This window comes from Vigna unguiculata, chromosome 2, assembly GCF_037176805.1.
Source record: "Vigna unguiculata cultivar grain cowpea cultivar isolate G323 ecotype 2 chromosome 2, ASM3717680v1, whole genome shotgun sequence".
In the NCBI taxonomy this organism is placed as follows: Eukaryota; Viridiplantae; Streptophyta; class Magnoliopsida; order Fabales; family Fabaceae; genus Vigna; species Vigna unguiculata.
This window is the reverse complement of record NC_140793.1, coordinates 22420524-22441663: the sequence shown is the minus strand read 5'-3', so window position 1 is coordinate 22441663 and position 21140 is coordinate 22420524. Positions and strand designations below refer to the sequence as shown.

The 21140-nt window shown below is 29.2% G+C and overlaps 1 protein-coding gene across 4 annotated transcripts; it reads right to left on the bottom strand.

Moving 5' to 3' along the window:
- Positions 1-8856: 8856 nt before the first annotated feature.
- CDC48B (cell division cycle 48B) lies at positions 8857-19537 on the bottom strand. 4 transcript variants are annotated; one of them, XM_028058476.1, is made up of 13 exons: positions 19109-19537; positions 18441-18595; positions 18276-18320; positions 17891-17946; positions 17642-17791; positions 16087-16191; positions 15348-15447; positions 12604-12879; positions 12357-12526; positions 11324-11452; positions 9916-10003; positions 9658-9735; positions 8857-9472 (listed from the first exon to the last, which is right to left on the bottom strand). In XM_028058476.1, exons 2-13 carry the CDS (start codon positions 18591-18593, stop codon positions 9005-9007), a joined length of 1818 nt encoding a protein of 605 aa, XP_027914277.1. In that variant the 5' UTR covers positions 18594-18595; positions 19109-19537; the 3' UTR covers positions 8857-9004. The 4 variants fall into 4 exon arrangements, with proteins under 4 accessions (XP_027914277.1, XP_027914276.1, XP_085525991.1 ...); XM_028058475.2 differs by having other exon boundaries at positions 12598-12879; positions 19109-19535; XM_085669865.1 differs by having other exon boundaries at positions 12598-12879; positions 18276-18595.
- Between the last annotated feature and the right edge of the window lie 1603 nt (positions 19538-21140).

Genomic DNA, 21140 nt, shown 5'->3' with positions numbered 1-21140 from the left:
TTATGAATGGATTTTTTATTAGTAATTAATAATATTTTAATTACTATTATTTTTGTTATTATTATTTGAATCAATAAATATATTTTATTTTAAATCATTCACTTAATTATTAGTCAATACGTTTTGAAATAATATTTATAGAAAATATTTTATATTTTGTTACTTTAAAGAAATAATTATTTTATTTTGAAAGATGATTGGAAATATTTTTAAGGGATTAAACATTTATTTTTTACAATACATAATTATAAGATTTGTTTCTATTTTTTTTAATAATTGACTAATTAATTTTACTAATTGCTTTCATTTTCTAATTATGAATGAATTTTTTTTATTCCATACGTTTGAAAATCTTTTAAATTTATATGTTGCAATTTATAATTATATGATTAAATTTTAAAGAATTTTTATAAATTAGTTTATTTCATTAATTATTTTAAATTTCTTTAATTATAAATTGAGTTTTTACTAGTAAATGATTATACTATTATACTTGCTATTATTTTTGTTATTATTATTTGAATTAATTAGTATTTTTTTACTTTTAATTATTTTTTAATTATTAGTCAACAAATATTGAAAATATTTATTATATTTTATTACTTCAAAGTAATAATTATTTTATTTTGAAACATGGTTAAGAATATTTTTAATTAAAGTATTTATTTTTACGATCCATAATTATATGATTTTTTTCTAATTTTTTTTAATATTTGATCAATTAATTTTATTAATTGATTTTAATTTTCTAATTATGAATGGATTGTTTTTAATTGTATACATTTTGAAACCTTTTAAATATATACAGTTGCAATTAATAATTATATAATTAATTTTTAATTTTGTTATTGATTAGTTGATTTCATTAATTATTTTAAAATTATTTAATTATGAATGGAGTTTTTATTGGTAATTGACAATATTGATAGTATTATAATTGTTATTATTTTTGTTATTATTATTTGAATGAATAAATATATTTTATTTTAAATCATTCACTTAACTATTGGTGAACAAATTTTGAAATAATATTTATTAATAGTATTTTATATTTTATTACTTTAAAAAATAATTATTTTATTTTGAAACATGATTGAAAATAATTTTAAGGGATTAAAAGATTTATTTTTTACGATCCATAATTATTAGATTTATTTCGATTTATTTTTAATAATTGACTAATTAATTTTATTAATTGCTTCTAATTTTCTAATTATGAATGGATTGTTTTTAATTTTGTACATTTTGAAACCTTTTGAACGTATACAGTTGTAATTAGTAATTATATAATTAATATTTAAAGAATTTTTTATAAATTAATTTATTTCATTAATTATTTTAAATTTATTTAGTTATGAATGGAATTTTTATTATTAAGTGATTATACTATTATATTTGGTATTATTTTTTTATTTTTATTTGAATTAATTAGTATTTTTTATTTTAAATTACTTTTTAATTACTAGTCACAAATATTCAATTAATATTTATTGAAAATATTTATTATATTTTATTACTTCAAAGTAATAATTATTTTATTTTGAAACATGATTGAAAATATTTTAAATGGTTAAAATATTTACTTTTACGATCCATAATCATATAATTTGTTTTTATATTGTTTTTCAATAACTCATCAGTTAATTTTATTAATTGTTTTTAATTTTCTAATTATGGATGGATCATTTTTATTTCATATGTTTTGAATTTTTTTTAAATTTATACAATTGTAATTAATAATTATATGATTAATTTTTAAAGATTTTTATAAATTAGTTGATTTTATTAATTATTTTAAATTTCTTTTATTATGAACTAGTGTAAACACAGGCGCTATCGCGCTTGTGTGTACACATTTTTTTGAATTATATTAATAATTGATGATGTTGTAATGTTATTAAGTTAATAAATAAAATAAAAGTATATTTATAAAAAATAAAATAAAATGTACGGAGAAAATAAGAGAAAAATAACTGTTGATGAATAGTAAGAGAAAAAAAGAAAAAGGAGATAAGTAAATAATTTTATAAAAACTTATACAAATAACCATTAATTTTTAAAAATTTAATAAATAATTAAATTATAAAGGGTAAAGTTGGAATTATGAAATGTGGACACAAAAGAGGGAATCCCCTTTATATATAGTTATAGATGAAATTTTTGATTGGTAACCGATAATAATATTATTATTATTTTTGATGTTATTATTATTTTAATCAATAAATATATTTTATTTTAAATCATTCCTTTAATTATTCGTTAATAATTTAAATTTTTAATTAATATTTATTGAAGATATTTATTATATTTTATTATTTTCATTTAAAATTTTAATTTCAATATTAATTTACTCTTAATCATAGTGATATGGGTAGGGATGGCAACGGGACCGATTTCGCTATCCCATATTTAGGGATGTCAAAAAAATTCGTACCCGCAGGTATCCGCGGATAAAACCCACAACGGATAGGAAATGAATATTAAAAATGAATACCCACTACCCGTGGGTACGGGTATTTTTGATACCCGCATGTTAACGGTTAAATATTTGTTTTTTTTAAATATTTTTGTAAATACCCGCGGATACCCGCGGAGATGAAAAAAATAGGCGGGTACCCGCATAACGGATACCCGACGGATATGGGTACGGGTATGGGGCGAATATTTATCCAACGGATAGGGTATGGGGGAACTACTACCTGTACCCTACTCGTTCCGTTGACATCCCTACCCATACTCATCTCCGTAGAAAAAATTCATCTTCATCCCCATACCCAAATTTCAAATTTAACGAGTATCGAACTCTTGTCTCATCCCCATCTTCACCGGGGTATAATCTCGTACCCATACTCGTATTCGTTCTCTTACTACTTCGATATTAATTTTAATTATTTTTTATAAAATAATAAAAAATTACGATTAAGAAAACATAATATTATCAAATATTTAATATTAAGAGGATGATTGTTTCTTCGATATCAAATATTTTGAAATAAATTATAATTGTTTACATTTTATATTAGAATACCAAATAAAATTTCATGAAAACCAAAACATTTATTAAATTTGCAAACATTAATGAAACCTAGTTGATAAAATTAAAAAATATTTTAAAAAAATATAAAAGGAAAACAAATATTCAAATTAAAATATATTTTATATGTTTGTTTATTTCAGTTTTTTAAATTCTAATGAATCTCTCTTTTATACATTAATAAAAGTTATAATGCATCACTTTATCAAAATGTCGCAAAGAACAAATAATAAACATAATAAAAAAAATTTGACATAGATCTTGCATCTTTGAACTCCAATATATGTTGGATGGTGATAAAAAAATATTCATGGCAATTACCTTAAATTTTTATATTCTAGTAAATAAAAGTTATTTATACAATTATAGTGAAAAAAATTACAGTATGATTGATAATGAGTCAGAAAATAAAAAAAAAATTAGATAAAATATATCAAAATAATATTCTACATTATGAAAATAAACAACAAATAAAAGTATTAAAAAATTAACAAATGTGTCTTAGAAAATAATTTGAGAGACTGTTGAAATAAATCATACAAAGAAAAACAAATGCATAATTAAGGGTATGATAAGATGAAAAATACCTTAGAAATCTAAAAAAACTTTTCAAATATCAACATATATACTCAATAGTTGAGAAATAACGAAAATTGTTTTAACGAAACAAAAGAGTTATTCAAATGAAACAAAAATAAATAATAACAAGTAAATAATTTTTTTTTATATTACCTAGTAAATGAAATGTTTATGTTATTAAACACTTAAATTGAAAGTACTAAATATTTTCATGTGAAAGGAAAATATATAATAAATAAAAATATTAAAAAGTAATAGAAATATTCAAATGTGAGACATAAAACTTTTTAATTGACATACATCATTTTAACATAATTACATAAAGGTTATGATAAAATAAAAAATATATCGGAGATGCGAATGAGTTTCATGACAAACCAAATAATTAGAAGAAATAAATAATTGAAAGTATTATAAGTGTGTGTGTGTGTATATATATATATATATATATATATATATATATGAGTTATTTAATTAATTGTGAATATTTTAATAATTTAAATGGAGAGGGAGAATGATAGGGATGGGTATTATGGCAGGAATATGTACATCCTCATATCCAGTTAATGCGAAGATTTTCCATCAAAACGGAAACGAGTTTATTTGTCATCTCTAGATATAGGTAGTATTAGTATCACAATTAACATTATTATTATTATTATTATTATTATTATTAAAATAAAGTGAAATATATCAGAAATGTTGAAAGAATAAATGTCGATAAAAAGAGAAAAAGAGAAGAAGCAGATATAGAGGATTTTTTAAAAAAACTTGTAAAAGTAACGGTTAATTTTCAAAAATATAATAAATAATTATACTTTAAAGGATAAAATTGGTATTTTGAAATGTGGATACAAAGGAGGGAATCATCTTTATATATTGTTATAGATGTAAAAATAATTGTTACTCTTTAAAGAATGGATAAATAATTATATTATAAATGGTAAATTAGGAATAGGTAATTGTGAAAATAAAAGAGTAAATCGTCTATATATATAGTTATACACATATATCACTTATTTTTAAGATTTCAAATTTAACTATTTTTTATAATTTCATATGGCTAATTATTTTTAAATATTGTTTAAAGTTTTTTGTATTTATGCATGTTTTATTGATAATTTTAAGCTCAATCTTGACTTGATTATGTATTTACTTTTTACGGGATCCATAACAAAAAATATACCTACACCTTACTTTAACAACTTAGTGAATACTTATTTATTTTAATGTAATATATATAATATATAACTCAAAATTTTAATTATAAATTTTAATCAACGATATATTTTTCTACACGTATCTATAAACTAACATGTATCTATAAATTGTTATCATGTATCTATAAATTCAATTATCCAATGTTTTACTCTTTATATACTTTATTATTATTGTAAGATCAGCAATGTTTTACTCTTTATATACTTTATTATTATTGTAAGATCAGCAGTGATATTAAAAAGAGAATATTCAATTATTTTATTATTAAAAGTCATTCTATAAATAGATTTTTTTATTTAATCGAGTTTCATTTATTATATATAATAAGAATCACCATATTCTAAAACATTTTTGGGACACTTTCTCTACCTTTTTTATAGATCTTTGAATCCATCTTTTTTATGTTTGAAAATTGAAGTACACCATAACCATAAGACTCTTACTGTTGAGCATGCAATCCTACCTAGAATCTACAAGATAGTAAGCTCATCTTTTATCCTTTTTTCTTATCTTTTAAGAAATTTTTTGTATTTGGGGTATAGGGGTTTGCATGTGATGTTAAGGGACTCAAAGTCAATCTTTATTCGACTAAAATTGTAAAGATGTGTTCGGATCATTGATCATAGTTCTCTTTGTGTATTAAAGCAATGTGAGAAATAACACTCTAAAAAGCACTACAAGATAAAGAGTTGTTTAACCAAAGTAAAGGAAACTAATATGATTTTGATGCAATTTAATATATTTTGTTCAAACTGAATGCCTGATAATTTAAGATTGAATTGATTCTTTTTGTTATCATGTTAATTGTTTATGAACAGGTAGATGTTAAACAAATTGTTATCCTATGAATTGTTTGTGAACATTGAGTTGTGATCTTTGGGATTGGCACTATGAAGTGGTACTCTCAGCTCCAATGAGTCATTTTAAATAAAATGGTCTTGTTTTGACAAACAAGACTCTTATAGAGGAGATAAATAATCTATTGGGTTAGTTAATTGCTCATTGAGCGAGTGTCAATTGAGTTTGAGAGATAGGCAGGGGAGGCTTGCTTGCTTGCGTGAGATATGAGATGATTTGTATATTTATGATTGTGTATATTGTAGTATTATGGTGTTCCAAGGAGGAATTGCATAATAGTTATCGTAGTTTCATGCATTGAGTAAGGAATAAATTTTTGAAGCCATCCTAACTAATAGACTCACATACTCATGTACAGGACGAGTTTTAGGTGGTGAAGAGTGAATGAGATTCCTATAACAGGATCTGAGGTTGGGGACCCCTTTTCTGTCAAGGTATAAGTGAACTTACCCTGTCATGAGGGAGAGAGACCAAGTACCATTACATGATAGTGACATTTCAGGATTTCAATTAAATATTAGGATCTTATATATGTGATGGTATAAAATACTATTAGCTTACCTTATTTTTGTGTTTAATTATGGTTTATCCGTTTGCGATGATCGTATGTTATAGCAAAGACTAATCCAAGTAGGAGGATAGTGAACCAGTGAGACTACACGATGGTCGGATAGAGTATCGTTGATACATAGGTGTATAATTTTGTATTGTATAGATACTCCATCCAATCGAAAAATTTGATATATTCTGTATCATTAAGATTTCATGGACGACTATAAATTCATGTTATTTGTTTATGTGATGGTTCGTTGCTTAATACCTAACTTGTAGCAGTTCACTTAGTAGTTTAAATATACTAAATTGGGATGTTACAATTATAAAATGCTAATTTGAATATCTAATGATATTAATAGTGTGTTACATTTATAAAAAACATTTTTTAATATCATACCATTAAATATAAGTTGTTCTTAATTCACAAAATTTTAACTCATGTAATGCCCCACAAAAAATTAGATCATTATATATATGGATAATAAAGTTTACAATAAAAGTGGCATCTACATAACATAACTAATATTTCTACAAATAAACTATGCAAAACCAAAATATAAGAAATAACTAAACAACTTATGGAGTTACTTTCAATAACTATATTGCTTCATTCTTCAATCAAAAGTTGGGACGACTATTTATGAACATGCTTTGTGGAATATATAACTCTAGATGAGATATCTTCTAAAGAGTGGCAAGGTAAACCAAAGTAAATTAAATTATTGTAATATATTAAAAATCTAGTAAATTTAGAGATAAGTTATAAATCATAACTCAATTTAAATAATATAATTCAACATATGTTCTCACTAAAATAATCTGTTTTGACTTTTATTTCACTATTCATTTGTAACAGTGTTGAACTCAAACATTTTAAAACATATGTTCTCACTAAAAGTAATCTCTTTTGACTTTTATTTCACTGTTCATTTGTAACTGTTGAACTCCAACATTTTAAAAGACATATCTCAAAATATGCTATAAATTATCGTTATGTTGACTTGAACACTCATAAGTGATATGAATTTTAATAAACATACTATATCATTTCTTTTGAAGTAACTAATAAAAATATTGACCATTCTAAAAATCTTAATCTACTAGAATTCTAGAAGATATGTTTTAATATAGAAAAATAATGATTTAAACAAATTACATAAAAATAATTCAAGAAATATAACTATTTTATAACTATGATTTCAAGAATTAGGGTTTTGCTATTGATAATAAATAAAACTATTATTTTTATTTATTTTTTAATCACACCGTTCTCTTACTATTGATATTTGTGTGAATTTGATATTTATTATTTAATAAAACATTTAGCACTATTGTGATAAATGTCGTTTAGTAGCGGGATAACCATTGCTAAAACAAATTAATCTTGTGCAAAAGAAAAATAAAAGCAGATAATGTTATCTTTTTAAGGTTAAAATATCTTTTTGATCTCAATTTTTGTCAAGTTTTTTTAAATAAATTTTAATTTTAATTTTATGTTCAAATATGTCCCAATTTTCTTCAATTTTGTTCAATTGGGTCTTTTTTTGCTAATACCGTTTAAATCATTAATGGTCATGAATAGTGATTGTCACGTGTCATTTCATAATTTTTTTTATTTTTTTAAATGTACACGTGACAACTCAGTAGCATGCCACATGTCACTTCGTGATTTTTTAAAATTTTTTTTATTTTTTTGAATTTTTTTAAATGTCTACGTGTCAACCCAATAGCATGTCACGTGTCAAAGTCAATCTTCTATATTCAATTTGGTCCCTATATTTGTTATTTTTGTTCAATTTAGTCTCAATTTTTGTTAACATTAACCAATTTGGTCCCTCTCCAAATTGAAACCAAATTTAATTTTTATATTAAAATTCACATTTTTTATTAAATATTTTTATATAATATATTAAAATTCACATTATTATAACTTTGATATAAAAAATAAATTTGATCACATCTTTGATAGGGACTAAATTGGTTAATGTTAACAAAAATTGAGACTAAATTGAATAAAAATAATAAATATAGGGATCAAATTGAATATAGAACATTAACTTTGACACGTGACACGCTACTGGGTTGACACGTGGACATTTAAAAAATTTAAAATAAAATAAAATAAAATTCAAAAAAACCACTAAATGACACTTGACACACTACTGGGTTAACACGTGTACATTTAAAAAAATTTTAAAAACTTTAAAAAATTTTAAAAAAATAAAAAAAATAAAAAAAAAACCACGAAGTGACACGTGACCGTCATTGTTCATGGCCGTTAATGATTTAAATGGTGTTAGCTAAAAATGACCCAATTGAACAAAATTGACGAAAATTAGAAACTATTTGAACACAAAACGAAAATTAAGACCAAAAAGGTATTTTAACCCCTTTTTAATTACCTTTGTTTTTCCTTGTTTGTCACACAATTGATCATTGGAATTGTTCAATTGCTCTTCTCTCGGTTTAGGGTAAGTTTGAGTGTAAAATAAAAAATATTTTTTATTGTTAAATTAATTTAATTTGTAAAAAATCTCCCGTAATTTTTATAGACGTGTATTGATAGGGTGTAAGAATACGGTGAAAAATACCAAGAAGATGGACCACAATTATGCAAAATCACATCTATATTGAATAACGTGCGAAGAATATGCATATAACAAAAGAAATCATACTGTAACCAAAACTTTACTCACAAATGCTATGCCAACAAATAAAAATTGGATTGATCCAAAAACTACAAAAGGAAAGTTCTATTCAGGTAGGTATGTCAGGTAGACTTTGGTTTCCCCATAGATATATGTATTTAGCAGCAGCCACTAAGAAACAGCTAACAACCCCAATTTTGACCAAAGACAGAGAATCTGACCTGTTTCTTTTGCCCTTGTCTGCTTTCAAACCTGCTTCTGAGTGGCTAGGCAAAACTCGAGATGATGTCTTCTTGAAAGATGAGTAGGAGTCAATTTCTTGTTTTGTTAACGCTGGTTTTAAAGAACTCTTTGCAATCTGGAAATGGCGATCAAACACAACAGCAGCAGATATGTCTTCCCTTAGAGCTACAATTCCAGCTTCCCTGCATAGTCCCTCCAGTTCAGCACCTGTAAACAGTTCTGTGTCTTCTGCTAGCCTTCTGAAGTCAACATCATGCCCTATTCTCATCTTCCGCGTATGAAGACAGAGTATCTCGTATCTAGCCTCTAAATCAGGTGGTGGCACATACAGAACCTACCATTCCATAAAAATAGACCAGAGTCACAGAGTTGCTTGGAGTAATATTTTCAGCAATAATTTTATATGTGATTTGTGAAACTCTTCTACGACTGTAGATACACAATCTTTGGTACATATTAAGATGTAGAATTCATGTTTCAAGCTGGATCACAAGTATGGTAGAGGGTATTATTTTTCACCTGATCAAAACGCCCAGGACGCATTAGGGCAGCGTCAATTGCATAAGGACGATTTGTAGCGGCTAAAACAAGAATTCCCTGAAAGAAAAAGGATGTGGTTAACAGGCAGATACAAACTAAATGCTAACTACCATCTCTTGAATCTAGTATTATGATTACTTCTTATTTTATATAAAAGAAGAATTTCAGAAATAGAGAAAAAGGACGGCTAAAATATCATTAAAACAATTAGCAAAAGAAGAAAAAGGCATAACATACTTTTGTTTCTTCTAAGCCATCAATCTCAGTTAGCAGTGTGGATAAAAGTCTCTCTCCAACTGTAGCACTATTACTTGAACTGTCACCCCTACAATCGAGTGAAAACTCAATATAATTTTATTGACTAAAAACTATTAAGAAGGGTTCCTGTTCCCATCTTGCAAATCATAGAATTCAACATCAAACTTTAGATGCATGTAACATTTTTAAGCAGAAAATTGACCAAGAACAGTTCACTTCATGTGGTCTGATGCAACCCCACTTTACAGAATGCTAAATATTATAACTACCAAGACTAATCATTGAGCCACCGCACTTTAGTGTTCAGCATTAATAGATTTGTGAAGACATTTTCCTTAAAAAAAAAATAATAAATAAAAACTGAATTGTATGTACCAAGCTTGGAACATAAAAGTTGAGTTTGAGGTCCTCTCAAGAATTTAGTCAAAATATTTGCAAACTGAATTGGTGGCTAGCAAATTTCCCAGGACAATGAACTGTATGTGCCAAGTTTGGAACATAAAAAGTTGAGTTTGAGGTCCTGTCAAGAATTTAATCAAAATATTTGCAAACTGAATTGGAGGCTAGCAAATTTCCCAGAACAACGAACTCTGTCAAACAGAAAATCACATGTGACTGACATCTCTAGATTGAGCAACCACATCTCCAATGAGAATAAGGTAAGCAATAGTGGATCTGTGTCTGTAGGAGACCTTTTGCCCAATCAACATCACAATACTCAACATTTGAATATTTCTCTTATCTTCATATAGCAATCCTTTTTGAGGCATACGAGGTTGCAAATGACAACATTCTAGTGATCAACCAGAGGGTGGTGCATGGCTTCAATATGCCTGGCTGGAGTGTGAAAAGAGGACGCATGTGGAAGCAATTTAGCCTCTGACTTTTTGGGCTCTCTGTTGCTTGGCGAGATGCACTAGATTTGGTACTCAAACTGATGCTGGTCACTGGAGGCAGCTGACAAAAAACGGAGGCCAGCAACAGTGATGGTGGACAATGGGTTCTCTGTTACTTGACGAAACAAACCAAACCCAATGCTCACCAACGAAAAAATAATGGTGATCAAAAGAGGCTGCCAACAGCAGGCCGCAATTTTCTCATTAGACAATGAAAGACAGGTTGGACCGAATCGCTTTGACATCAACTTGAGAATGAAAATGAGAAAGAATGCTTCACAAATGATTCATACCTCAGCAAATCATGTATTATATGAGTCCTTACACCATAGGTACACAAAGATATGAAAAGACTACACCTAGGTAATAGATAGGCACCACAAAACAACCTTTTTCCTATAAATAGACAAAAGATAAATTAACCTATTCTAACAAGATAAACTATTCTAACACTAACAGGTAAAATGTTCAAATAAAGAAATTTTACGAACCGTTTGGCAGCTACCACATCAGCCTCGTCGAAGAATATTATACTGGGTGCTGCAAGGCGTGCTCTATGAAATGTTTTCCGAAGTAAAGCTTCCCCCTCTCCAACATACATTGAATACAATTCTGCAGCACTAATTCATCATTCATACTCGTAAACTTTTCCATTATTTAAAAATCAGTTTCTTATAGGAACTGTATTGCCAAAAAATAGATTTGAAGAAAAAAAAATACGATCACATAAATCAGAATGTTAATGTTAAACTACAGGAAACAGAGACATTAAGCTGGAACTGTATGTTCTTGAGACAACACTGATGCTTTATTTATATTGAGAAAAAGGCAACAATGCAATAAATAGACAAGATTTTATATCCTCTAATAATAAAGATATGATAGGAGAATAAATAAAAACATTTCTAATAATACATATATAATCTAGATATATATATATATATATATATATTCTTGATTATATAAGATTTGCTCCTCATTTCTATAATTATAACAGTTATAGAACTGTAGAACTAGAAATCTAGAATATATCAAAGCATAGCATCACCAATACAGAAAATAACACACGTGCTACTTATCAACAGAATGGGTGGGAGATGATAGAGGAAAAAGTGTTAACATGGCTTTAAAGTTTCAAAATAGCTGCCCATAATCTAGTCATATCAGTTTACCTATTTATTATAGACAATTTATTTTGTTGGATTTCAAACTAATTTCTTTTATTCCTTTGGCATGTATTACCTTACAACTCTTTTTCCTCCCTTCTTTTATGAAAACCATGCATCCTAGAATGATTTGGATACTCATTTGAAAAAGATGAATGAGAAGGGTTTAAAGGGACTTGAAAATAGAATAGTGGGTCCTAACACAGGAGACTGTCTTTCTCTCTAAAATAGTCATCAGTTCCCTAAAACAAGGAAAGGATCCATTTCATGTTAGGCATAAACTTCTGTGTAATAATGCCAAGACCCATTTTTCCCACACTACAAAGATAAAACTTTAAAACATTAAAAATATTAAAACCTTAAGGAAAAGAAAGATGCTTGAGCAGCATGTGCAGCCGCTTTGGCAAGCGTAGTTTTGGAACATCCTGGAGGCCCATGGAGAAGAATTCCACGTACAGGGGATATTCCGAATCTTGAAAATGCAGCAGCATGCTTAATAGGCCATTCGACAGCTTGCTGGAGTTTTTTCTGTTCATGAAAAACGGTATCAATGAAGATTCTCACAGTCAAATTCAAATCAAATGCAAATTTTAACAAACCTTTACTTCTTTTAATCCACCAATGTCTTCCCAAGTCACTTTGGGAATTTCCACAGTAACACCTCTTGTTATACTGGGACCAACAACAGACCTTGCATTCTTCCAATCTTCCATTGTTAGACTGAAATTACTAGCATCTTTTGCATTTGAGGATCTTTTACTAGCAATCATGGTAGCTTCACAACACAAAGCCTCCAAATCAGCTCCAACATACCCATTGCACAATGCAGCAATAGACTTTAAGTCAATACTGGGATCCAAGGGAATTTTCTTCGTATACAACTGTAACAAGTTCATATGAAAAAGACATAAACCCATGCTGTCACACTTCAGAAATCAAGAATTCAATGAAATAAGCAAAAAATGAAAAGATTTTAACATTGAACTTTCTTCCTAACCAACTGCTGTTGAAATTACACTAACAAAGTTGAGCGCAGGGCCGTAAATGTGAAATTTGTTGAGTGGAGCCGTGAATGCTTACATATATGCAACCCATGCCCACATAACCTCATAAGATTGAAGTGTGGACAGCGCGGAATCCCACTATAACCAGCAATTAAACTTTACTTAATTATATGCGGCATTGCTGTAAATGGAGATATTGCAAATTACAATTAAATATTTGTGTATCAGATTTGAAATCCCTGAAATAAAGGGATTCAGTTTAGGAGACTGCATAGGAAGTTATTTCTGAATATTAGGAGATTATTTCTGATATTTAGTGGTGAATTGTTTCCGTTGGAGATTCTACCATCAAACTAGGAAGCACCAAGACCTCTATAAAATAACTTGTTGCCGTATCCGAACCTTCTTGGCAAGGTAGTAATAATCACGTTCCGGAGCATAAGATCATACATGACAACCATTTTCTCTGCACTCTCCGATTTTGCACCACCTCAAGGTCACCATTTTGGTGGATCTCGTTAGAAAACCCTTGAAGATTGTACCTCGCATAGAAGCAGAATTTCTTGTGTGCTTGCTTCTAGGTTATTTCCTTGGGTTGGGTCATCATAGGAACAAGAAGCTTTAATTAGAATGTTTATGGGTAATGAATGGAAGTCTAGTTGGTTTGGTAAAAAGGATGAAAAAATAGTAGAGGATGTGGTTTTGGATAAGGACTTTTGGAGGAATATCATAATTTGGATAAAAGGAAGAAGTGCCTCTTATTGAAGTGTTGTGATCAGTTAGATAAAAAACCAATCATGGAGTTCATTTATGAAGATAAGGTAGACTTAAATTCCACTTCCTTAAGATAGTATCAAAGTCATTTAGAGCCTATCCTAGTCAACTTTGTTGGGGCTATTATGTCACTTACTATCGGGTCCCCTAGTCCCTTATTTGAGATTTTCAATCCTCATCCTAAGGGAAGTGTTGGATATCCCACATCAACTAGAGATATGACCAAGTTATAATAAATAAACGAGTGCAAACTTCAGCTTTACAAGTAAATTGTGAGTAGGGATGTCAAAAAAATCTGTACCCGCGGGTATCCACGGATAAAACCCGCAACGGGTAGAAAATGGATATTAAAAATGGATACCCGCTACCAGGTACGGGTATTTTTGATACCCACATGTTAATGGGACGGGTACGGGTATTATAATTTTATATTTACTTTTATAATGATTTGGACTGATATGAACTTGAGTTTATTTGAACTTTATTTAAAATTTATGACACTGATATATTTTATTTTATTTGAATTTATGATTAAATATTTGTTTTTTAAATAATTTTATAAATACCCGACGGATATGGGTACGGGTACGGAACGGATATTTATCCTGCAGATAGGGTACAGGGGAACTACTACTCGTACCCTACCCGCCCCGTTGACATCCTTAATTGTGAGACTTAATTAAGTTTAAATTTCACTTTCCTAAGAATTATAGTTTTTTGTTCACGTTGAACTAAATTCAATTGAGTTTCAAGTAATATAAAATTATTTGTTACTTTGAATGCACATATATATGGTTATATTATATATGAATTTCATAAATTTTATAAGATCTTACAACCTGTGTTGCAACCTCCTGATTTACAATCCATACTTCCCTTTTTGATTTTGAATTAAGATCTTGATTTAGACTAGCTTGCTTTTTGGACATGACACTCACTTGACGAACCGGCCTTCAACATGTGTCCAACACTCCTCAACCATGTCACAATTAAAAATCATTTTTTTCAGCCCAAACACCTCTTCAACACATCTTGAACACCTCAAACAGCTTGAGCATGACTATTCTTGGCTAAACAGTTCCTAGACACTACTCTAATAAAAAGGGGGAAAAAGAAATTAAAAGAAAACAACATTATTATAAATATCTCATGACATTTTTTAGGGTTTCATTCCACAAGACTTAACCAGTTCTTTTAACTATTAAGATACATGTTCCTTAATTTAGAATTCTATTGTGAAGGATTTTATTACAGGAAAATGTATCAAATTAGTGTGAATATTATATAAACCTTAATTCTCAATTGAGACTCTTGTCACGTTGATAATATATCAGTGGTGACTCTTCGACATTAGTCATGTCCTAGTCAGTGTCCTTGTAGGAGCCTCGTAGGCTATGAATACATGTGTAATATCATTTTGAAATTATCACAGAAAATCATTTTTCTCTCTTCATTGAGATTTTCCACATTAAGATTGAGAACAAGGTAAGGACTCCGAAATACCCTGGTGTTGTATAGTCTAAATAACTAAATCATCAAAGAGACAAAATTTTTATATCATTAAAAGTTACCTTCAGAATTTGATAGCGGTCCTCTTCATTTGGTACAGTAACTTCTATTTCAGCATCAAAACGTCCATACCTTCTTAGTGCAGGGTCAATTGCATCCACTCTATATGCAGAAACCAGATGCATGAAATTCATCAGAAAAAAACCAGATCATATGTAGGTGAGTGACTTTAAGCAGTGCTAAGAAATGACCATTATTACATTATTAAATCCATAGATTTTAAGAAAACATGAAGAGAGAAATGCATCGGAACCGTGTCCAACCCCAGTCACTGTATAACATGTTGTGCACGTGTCAAAGGTGTATCTGTGTTGGAAATGCTTCTAAAGCAGGGAAGCGCGGCACTAGCCGTGTTGGAGATTCATAGAGCGCAACAGATAAATTCAGAGGTTCCAGACATCAAAAAATAGAGGATCAAATGTATGAAACAGCACTGTTAACAACCCATCAACATACAGAAAACAACTGAAACCACCCACTGCTCTTATTGATCCATCAGGAAAAGTACAACTTCAACAATCACTGCTCTACTTAATCCATCCATAAACAATAATAACTTCTTCAGTGACATGCTATGAAAACTTTAAAGTAGTGATATTAGACTTCTAAAAACAGTTTACAGGTTCAAAAGGCTGCGCATGTGTTAACATTGAATTTCATACGAGAACCAATTTGCATTCATTCCCAATAATTTATATTTCTAAAGAATCATAAATAATCATTGAGAATGCAGCAGCTAACCTGTTAGTTGATGCAACCACAACTACACCTGGTGTAGAATAGGTTGGTTTATTTGAGTCCATCAGAGTAAATAGTTGAGAGGCAAGTCGAACATCTTGTTCCCTTCTGCATGTAGACAATTTAAAATAATGTCATCAATGAGATTGCCACACGTATAAACAAATCCCTATTAAACTATATACCCTAATAAAACTCAAGAATTCACTAGATTCAGGCCCACGTGTTTCACTTTATAATATGAAGGAATTGTACAAATGCAACAGAAGTTCAAGGCAACTTCATACAACTAGTCCAGAAATAGCAGGATAATACGTATTATTACTTAAATTATGCATCTTGTATCAGTATGGTATGAATAAAAATGATAAGCTTGTAGGGAATTAGTAGAACTCCTCCACGTTGTGTAAAAACCAGAGACAAAGATATAGTATATCCCAGATAACTCAAGATGTCCATTCTCTCCTACCCTATCCCATCCCAATCTATTCTTCACCAATCAAAACCTCATATAGAAGTCACATTCCTAAACAAACAAAAGAAACACATGACAAAGTATGGAAAATCAAGTGCAAGGAAGTCGTCTTGTGTGTTAAGCTAAGCAGCAACTGATATCATTCTGATAACTTCCCCTCAAAAATAATCAACAAACGAAACTCTTGATCATCATCACTTCACTTGACCTAGAACATCCAACACTAGCCCATTTAATGCAACTGATAACAACAGGTACACCATTTTAAAAACTTTTAAATAACTTGTTTAAGGATTGTAACTTTTTATCCATTGAATGATGTTAATATTTCACAGCATTCATGACTATTTTTAATATGCGTGTGTAGAAGGGATCCACATACTTTAGGAATAACTCTTACACACTTACTCTGCTTATTATCACGTTTTAAATACAAAATTTCATCAGCCAACCATTTAATTTTGTCTCATCATCTTAAAATGACCATGTACAACAAATTTTACATAGTCAACATTTATAGGTATGTAATCTTATAGTCAATTTTACCTTTTTTTTCATTACAATGAAGATATTTCATAAAGCATCAAACAGATTTATAATTTATAAAATTTTGTAAATTTGAGCTACTTGATGAAATATTCAGTTTTACAGTTCGATTCATGAAATTTAATGTCTACTGTGAGAATATATTAAATGAAGTAGCACAAGAATTACTCCTAGGGTAAGTGGATTAGCCCCAAAATATATTGACAAAATAACAACCTAGTCAAAATATTAAAGAAAAGATATTAAAATAAAACATTTGAACTTCTGAATTTTGATGACACTCTACAGACAGACATGCAGGCTACAACCTATCCACAAATCAGGCAAATGTAAAATATTTAGGGCAACACGTAACAGATTTAAAACAAGTTAATGAGAGGTGAAAAGATTATAGCAAAGAGAATATAATTTTATGCAAGATTAGAGAGTTCTCCTGCAGGAGATGTTTCAATTTAAATTAGAGAATACCACCATCAAAATTGTGTTGAAAGACAAAATTTATCTTATTTGGCAGATACGTAGTCAATTATTTCATACTTGGAATCTCGGCGAGCACACAACGCATCTATTTCATCTATAAAGATAACGGATGGCTTGCCCCAGGCTAAATGAGATGATGCCTCAGAAAAAGCCTCACGGAGAATTCTCTCACTCTCACCAGCATGTGCTCTGTGAACAGTGTGTGGACTGAAAAATACATAAACAGACACAATGACAAGCAATTGATTCAAGGTCAGAGAACTTCCATACACTAGATCCATTTAACTCCATTCAAAAGACTAGTACCTGATAATTGTCAAATGTGCCCCACACTCCCGAACAACTGCTCGTACCAAACTTGTCTGAACAAAATTCACCATACAGTCAAAGATATAACTAACTATACACTTCATAAACCAAGAAAAATGTACGTTTAACTTATAACATGACTGCACCACATTAAGACATCAAATCCAACCCTGTATTGTTTTGTCTATCTATTTTTTGTTATTTTCATTCATTCCCATTGACAAATGTTGCCTTTATCCCTTCAACAGATACCCACTACAAGGAATTATATATAATTAAATAAACAGAAAAGACTACATTGGAAAATAAGAAAAAAATTCGCAGTATATTTCGGTTTCATGTTAAGTTAAAAAAAAAGGGATCAGTTTTCAAAAGAAACCACCTTTCCCGTGCCTGGTGGACCGTACAGCAGCAATCCTCTGGACCACTGGAAGGAAATAAAAGAAATTAAAAAAAAAAAAAACAAAGGGATAAATTGACAGTTATAAAGAACAAGACCCACTGATAATAGAAGGAAAAACATAATAAACGAAGGAAAATTTTGAACCTTAAGGCCAAGCTTCTGTGCCTCTCGAGAGAAATGATGAGGGAATATGATGAGTTCTCTAAGGGCCTGAAGAGCTTCAGCGTTGCCACCAATGGCATCCTCGGCTCTCCAGTGATTGTTGTTATCACTGCTGTTGCTGGTACAGCTTTCCATCTCTGCACACACACATAACAGACTGATGGATGAGATACCTATTTTGTCACTCTATCAACGCTGCATTCCTATTATTCTTGTGGCATGAAAAGTTCCCAACAAAGATTTGTTACATGCAAGTTAAACGCGCAATCAATCCGTCTTATTAGAGTGGAAAAGGATGTTATACAAATCATTAGAAATCCATTCAAGTCAAACCAATTCATGATTGATAGCTAGCCTTCCAGGCATTACTTGCTGGACTATGACCACGGTTTTGGATACAGCAATGATGGTTCAGAAACAGAGAAAACAAATAAACTCGTTCAGAGAATATTACTATTATAATTATAGTTATTATTATTATAAATTATTTTTAATTTAATAATACCTTGTTTATGGATATTTTTACTAATTAAACTTACTATTAAAATAAGTTATAACAATAATAATAATTATTATTATTATTATTGTTGTAAAATGCACAAATAAGCAATGAAAATTAAACAATGAAGTGAGTTAGTTTGGAGAGAAACCTAAGGGGAACTGAGCAGAAGGAACAGCAAGATAGAAATCAGTAAAAGATCCTGGGAGGGAAGCGCCACTAGTCAGGGAAGCCGCTGGAAAGGTTGCGCCGCTGCTGGCTGGGAGGGAGGGAGTAGGCGCCGCTGGCTGGGGAGGACGAGGACTGCCACTGCTGCTAGGGTTGCGCCGCTGTTCGGGACCACCGCTTTAGGAGCGCCGCTGGCGGTGGACTGCAGATGGGAGGGTCGCGCCGCTGGCTGGAGACCACCGTTGAGAGAAGCGTCGCCGTTGAAAGGACCACCGTCACCGAGCTTCGTTCTTCTGTGCGTTTGTTATTTTGTGACGCAGTGTTTCAGGTCAGAGTGTAAGAAGGTGTGCTGACGCAGCTTTCTTTCTTTGCGGTTAAAGAGTTGAATTGAACCACTCACGCAGACAATAACAAGAATGTAACGGACGAGACGCATACAAAATGATATTTAACTTCTTTTTTTTTTTCTTGGGTTAAATATGTTTTTTTCTAGTAAATTTTGAAATTAGTCTTTTTTTTGAAATTTTTTATAAATTTAATTTTTTATCTTTAAAAATATTTAAAAATGCGTGTATTTAATCTTTTTTACCAAATTTTATTAAGTTTATTTGACATTTTAAACGCATTTTATGATAATATATAAGTTAACATTGAAACAAAAATGTGTCAAATGGTGTAAATAATTCAAATACTGCGTTTGAAACGTCAGAAAAACTTAACAAAATTTGATTAAAAGGACTAAATTCATGCATTTTAAAAAATGAATGACCAAATTGGTCAAAAATTTTAATGAGAGACTAATTTCAAATTTCGCTGAAACTTGAGGGACAAAAACATATTTAATCCTTTTTCTTTTTATACACTTTTAAGTTACCATTTCGATCACAATCAAAATTTAAATAAATATCAGTAGATAATTAGAGTTAGAATTTAAATAATACACAATAATAAAGATTCATCTAAAATATTTGATTATTTTGAAATGAATTAAATAAATGTAGAAAATGATATAAACTAAGCTTAATTAGTTTAAAGTCTTAAAAATTTGAGTATTTTGAATTAGAACTTAATTAAATTCTTTTATTATATTAAATTCTTAAACTTTTTAATTAAATTTTTATAATGTAGTTTATTCGTTAATTAAAATGATATAATATGTATTATTATTATTTACCTATTTATCCATACTAATACAAAAAAAAAAATTAACGTCCGATTTTTTTTGTCTTCGACGTCTGTTCAAACACTGACGTTGTACTAGGTGACATCAAAATAACGTCGGAAAGCAGAGCAGACGTTAATTAACATCGGAGTCAAGGGAGTCCAACGTTATCCAACATCGGGGCTAAAGTCCATACGTCAATTTTCGCGCTAAATGGTGCCAAAAAATAACATTGTTTGACGTCTAGTAGTGTCTTGCCAGACGTTAAATGACATCGGGGTTTACTTTGCAGGACGTCTTTTAACGTCAAACAATATTATTATTTTTTTTAAGTTTGGTTATTTTTACAACATTCTCAGACTTCAAAATCAGAAAAATCCTAGAACAATTTCATAATATTTTCAGCACATTTTTGGATTTACAATTATATCTATTAACACTTAAGTATTCTAAACTAATACAAATAACACCAAACTAAAAGTTTCATCGTGAAATTTTTGTCCAACAAAGTTTTTAAAAAAAATTATAATTTTGGTGGTATCAACTTCATATTTCTAATAGATATGTTGCATACACTTGTTTTAGTGTTTGGATAATGTCATTTGGTAGGGGTGGTGAATTCTTGAACTGCTAAAAAAATAATATAATTTCATTATGTATGAATATCATTCTTTAAAGTTTGATATGATTTATATTATGTGATAAATATATATATATATATATATATATATTATTACATCTATCAAATCATCTTTAATTACAACTCGAATGATTATTCTTATCCAAGACATGACATAATAGCCACATTCCCATGAATCTTCTTGCTTGTTATACTAAACATTACAAATAAAAT

Excerpts from the sequence above, each read along its gene's own strand:
- CDC48B (XM_085669865.1), bottom strand. The coding sequence starts at position 18,593 with ATGGAAAGCTGTACCAGCAACAGCAGTGATAACAACAATCACTGGAGA. Across the intron at positions 17,947-18,275 it reads GTCCACCAGGCACGGGAAAG|ACAAGTTTGGTACGAGCAGT; the intron begins GTGGTTTCTTTT and ends AATTTTGTTCAG. Across the intron at positions 12,527-12,597 it reads GTGGATTAAAAGAAGTAAAG|AAAAAACTCCAGCAAGCTGT; the intron begins GTTTGTTAAAAT and ends TTTCATGAACAG.